At 44.5% G+C, this 4,303-nt stretch overlaps 1 protein-coding gene across 1 annotated transcript in view; it reads right to left on the reverse strand.

Moving 5' to 3' along the window:
- The window catches only part of LOC106881749 (rapamycin-insensitive companion of mTOR), a 67,533-nt gene that overhangs the window by 55,345 nt on the left and 7,885 nt on the right, over positions 1 to 4,303 (reverse strand). The window contains exons 3-4 of the mRNA XM_052977736.1: positions 3,480 to 3,652; positions 2,345 to 2,412 (exon numbers count right to left, since the gene is read on the reverse strand). Of these exons, the coding sequence (XP_052833696.1) occupies positions 2,345 to 2,412; positions 3,480 to 3,652 (241 nt within the window). The remainder of the gene's footprint in view (positions 1 to 2,344; positions 2,413 to 3,479; positions 3,653 to 4,303) is intronic.

A 4,303-nucleotide genomic window follows, 5' to 3' on the forward strand; every position in this document is an offset into this window, starting at 1 on the left:
GTCTTGGTATAAAAGATGGGCCACAGCAAATATTCTGCTTAATACCACAGATTTGCTTGTCAGTTGTTTGACCTTAACCAGTTGGGCATGTCCCTTGGTGGCTGACGATATGTGCATCTCTGGTCACGAGCAGAAGTAGTGGGGGTGGGGGGCATCATAGCCATGTGTTGAGAGGAATTCTTTGGGGTTTGAATAATTCACCTTAGGAAACATGGGTGTTTTGCTCAACATCCTTAAACAAACCTTATTCAGGGACCTTCTGAGTGGGATGGGCTACTCGACCTGAAGAAAATTCTAACTGGGCCCCACCTGCGAGGTCATGTGCTGTTTGTCTTGACATGAGATCACCATGTCACGCACATGTAGTTGTGATGCATGTGCCTGGTGTACCCTTATCAGACGGGTAGACATAATGGGTATACTGGGCTTCATATATTTGTACCCCAGTGTCATTTTGATGGCATGCACAGCTCTCTGCCTCAATAATAATAATAATGGGGGTAAATGCAGTTACACCTCTCCTTGAAAAAAGCATTTCTTTTTAAACATGTTTTCAGACTCCTACATTTAAGATGTTGGAGATTACGAATATCCAAACAAAACTCATCACTGGAATAATGTTTGCCTCTCAAACCCCCTTTCATGGGGCTGAAGAGATGATAGTCCAGTGACGAGGAAGTGAAAACTGTAGTGAAGAAGTGGCTCAAAGAACAGTCAACAGAATTTTACGAGGCAGGGAATACATGCTCTCATTCGAAGGTGGAACATTGCTATTGAGAGAAACGGTGACTATGTTGAGAAGTAGGGATGTGATCCACAGAGGACCAGCTTCATTTTGATGTGTGATACATGTTCCTGTGTTGGTAATTACACCTGTCCTAAACAAAATGACATTACTTTTTGACTCACCCTTGTACATATATTCATATCTTATATGAAGATGGTGGTGGAGGCGCAATGGCCCAATGGCTAGGGCAGCGGACTCGCGATCGGAGGATCGCGGTTTCGATTCCCAGACCGGGCATTGTGTGTGTTTATTGAGCGAAAACACCTAAAGCTCCACGAGGCTCCGGCAGGGGGATGATGGCAACCCCTGTTGTACTCTTCCACCACAACTTTCTCTCACTCTTTCTTCCTGTTTCTTGAATAAAGCTGCAATGGACTGGCGTCCCGTCCAGCTAGGGGAGGGGAACACATACGCCATAGAAACCGAGAAACCGGGCCCATGAGCCTGGCTAGGCTTTAAAAGGGCAAATAAATAAATAGAAATATGAAGATGGTGCCGGTGGTGATGGTGAGAGTGGTGATGGTGGTCATGGTGATGATAATGATGATGTCCAAGGGTTTGGTAAGTAAAGAAGAGAACAAATATATGTATATATACATACACACACACACATATATATACATATATACACTCACCTTTGCATACACACAGTCACTCCCATGTATATATGCACGCTTACACGTCTTCACACATGACTGGCACTGCATCGGTTATGACAATGAGGGATCCGGTTGATCCGATCAATGGAACAGCCAGTTCGTGAAATTAGCGCGGAAGTGGTTGAGCACTCCACAGAGTCACGCACGCATAACAGAGTTCTGAAGGAGATGCAACACGACACAGGATGTGACAAAGGCTGGCCCCTTTGAATTACTGGTACTACTCATTTTTTCCAGCTGAGTAGACTGAAGCAACGTGAAATAAAAAATCGCTGACGTGGTCGATGACAGTGTCACCTGATTGGCACTCGTGCCACTGGAATGTTAAAAGCACATCCGAGCGTGATCGTTGCCAGTGCCACCGGATTGGCTCCGGTGCAGGTAACACGTAAAAAAACACCTTTCAAACGTGGTCATTGCCAGAACCGCCTGACTTGGGTCTCATGCTGGTGGCACGTAAAAGCACCCACTACACTCTGGGAGTGGTTGGCGTTAGGAAGGGCATCCAGTTGTAGAAACTCTGCCAAATCAGATTGGAGCCTGGTGCAGCCATCTGGTTTCACCAGTCCTCAGTCAAATCGTCCAACCCATGCCAGCATGGAAAACAGACGTTGAATGATGATGATGATGCTCAAGTACACAACGCATCACCAAGAATTGAACTCACAACTTTACAATCATGAACCAATGTCCCTAACCACTAAGCCACGTGCCCTTACTGTGCACACGTATGCTTCACACATGATGCACCAAACCACACTGAAGCCCCTACCAACACCATCACCTCGACACACAGACAGACAAACACAGAACTGACTCTCCATCACCGAGAAAGATCCCTGCCTCCAACTCACTCCCCACCCCCCACCCCCCAGTCACAAAAGCTTAAAATACTTACCCAGTGCCGTGTTCATTGGTCTCAGCGCTGAATTTGAAGTGACAGTCAGTAAAGGGAGCAATTAGTTGCTATGGAAACAAATTTAAAAAAACACATATGAAACAGCAACAAGAATAATGGTTTCAAATTTTGGCACAAGGCCAGCATTTTGGGGGAGGGGTAAGTCGATTCACTAGTACTTCATTTATCGACCCCAGTATTTCACTGGTACTTAATTTATCGACCCCAGTATTTCACCAGTACTTAATTTATCGACCCCATAACAATAAAAAGCAAAGTCGACCTCGGCAGAATTTGAACTCAGAACATAAAGACAGATGAAATGCCACGAAGCATTTTTACCCGTTCGCTACCTTAACAATAACAATAATAATACTTAATTCTGGTTTTATTGGCCACAAGGGCTAATATAAATCAAAAACATGAAAGGACAAAGACAGGACGATAAAAACAAAGGGTTTTACGGAAAAGAAAGGTCCATGTAAATATTAGAAGACAACAAAAAATATAACAATTAGAAAGAACTCCCAATAGGGGGAGGTGCTTTGAAAGGTTCCTCATGGAGAAACTCATAAAAACCACGGGAGCCTGGCCAAATGGGGAGAGAGCCCCTTCTCCTTTTATATCCCCTTTTTATTTTTTTTACAGTTGTATCCTCAGAATTGGTCCGTTCATACTCTTTCTTTCTTTCTTTTCTTTTATTTGTTTCAGTCTTTTTGACTGTGGCCATACTGGAGCACCGCCTTTAGTCGAGCAAATCAACCCCCTAGGACTTATTCTATGTAGGCCTAGTACTTATTCTATCGGTCTCTTGTGCCGAACCGCTAAGTTACGGGGAACGTGAACACACCAACATCGGTTGCCAAGCGATGGTGGGGGACAAACACAGAAACACACACGCGCGCATATATACAACGGGCTTCTTTCAGTTTCCGTCTACCAAATCCACTCACAAGGCTTTGGTCGGCCCGAGGCTATAGTAGAAGACACTTGCCCAAGGTGCCACGCAGTGGGACTGAACCCGGAACCAAACGGTTGGTAAGCAAGCTATTTGTGTGTGCATGTGTGTGTGTGTGTGTCTGTGTGTAACAAAAAGGATGCTAAATGATGACGATAGTATGTCGTTAGTACTTACCTCAAGGTCAGTGTTCTGCTTGATGTAGTGCCGCGTGTTGGGATGGTTTAGCAGGAAAAGCACCGTCACCACAAGTGACTCGTTGATCCGTGGATAGTGATAGCAGTCCAGGATGTTGCGCAGAATGCAGCTGATTGCATCGCACCGGTCAGCTGCCTGGGCATTCACAAACGCTGCAAGTGGAGGTCATTAAGGTCCAGTTCGGTCCAGGTCAGATCATGTGGTGTGAGAGGTGGTCAGTAGTATAGGAAGAGAGAGAGAGAGAGAGAGAGAGAGAAAGAAAGAAAGAGAGTGATCTTAGTTAAGAAATTGTGTGATGGAAAGAGGGAAAAAAATAACGGAGTGTAAGTAAAGTGTGAGTGTGAGTGTGAGTGAGAGGACGAGTGAATGCAAGAGAGTAAATACAGTGGCTGAGTTAAAGAATGAGAGAACAAGAGAAAATGAGTGAAAGAGAGAAAGTGAAAGTAAAAGTATGAATGAAAATAAGTGAATGAGAGAGAGAGAGAGAGAGAGAGAGACAGAGACAGAGAAAGAGAGACAGAGACAGAGAAAGAGAGAGAGAGAGAGAGAGAGTAAGAGAGAGGGAGAGAGTAAGAGAAAGAGAGACAAATTTCCTGAGAAAGAAAGAGAACCATTGGCAGAAAAAGAGAGAGAGAGAGAGAGAGAGAGTAAGAGAAAGAGAGAGAGAGAGTAAGAGAAAGAGAGAGAGAGAGAGAGTAAGAGAAAGAGAGAGAGAGAGAGAGATAATTAGACTTGCATAAGTATAGGAAAAATGGAAAGTATAAGCTTGCAGAAGCATAGCAAAGAGAAGGGGCGGGAATGAG

This window comes from Octopus bimaculoides, chromosome 28 (genome assembly GCF_001194135.2).
Source record: "Octopus bimaculoides isolate UCB-OBI-ISO-001 chromosome 28, ASM119413v2, whole genome shotgun sequence".
Classification (NCBI taxonomy): Eukaryota; Metazoa; Mollusca; class Cephalopoda; order Octopoda; family Octopodidae; genus Octopus; species Octopus bimaculoides.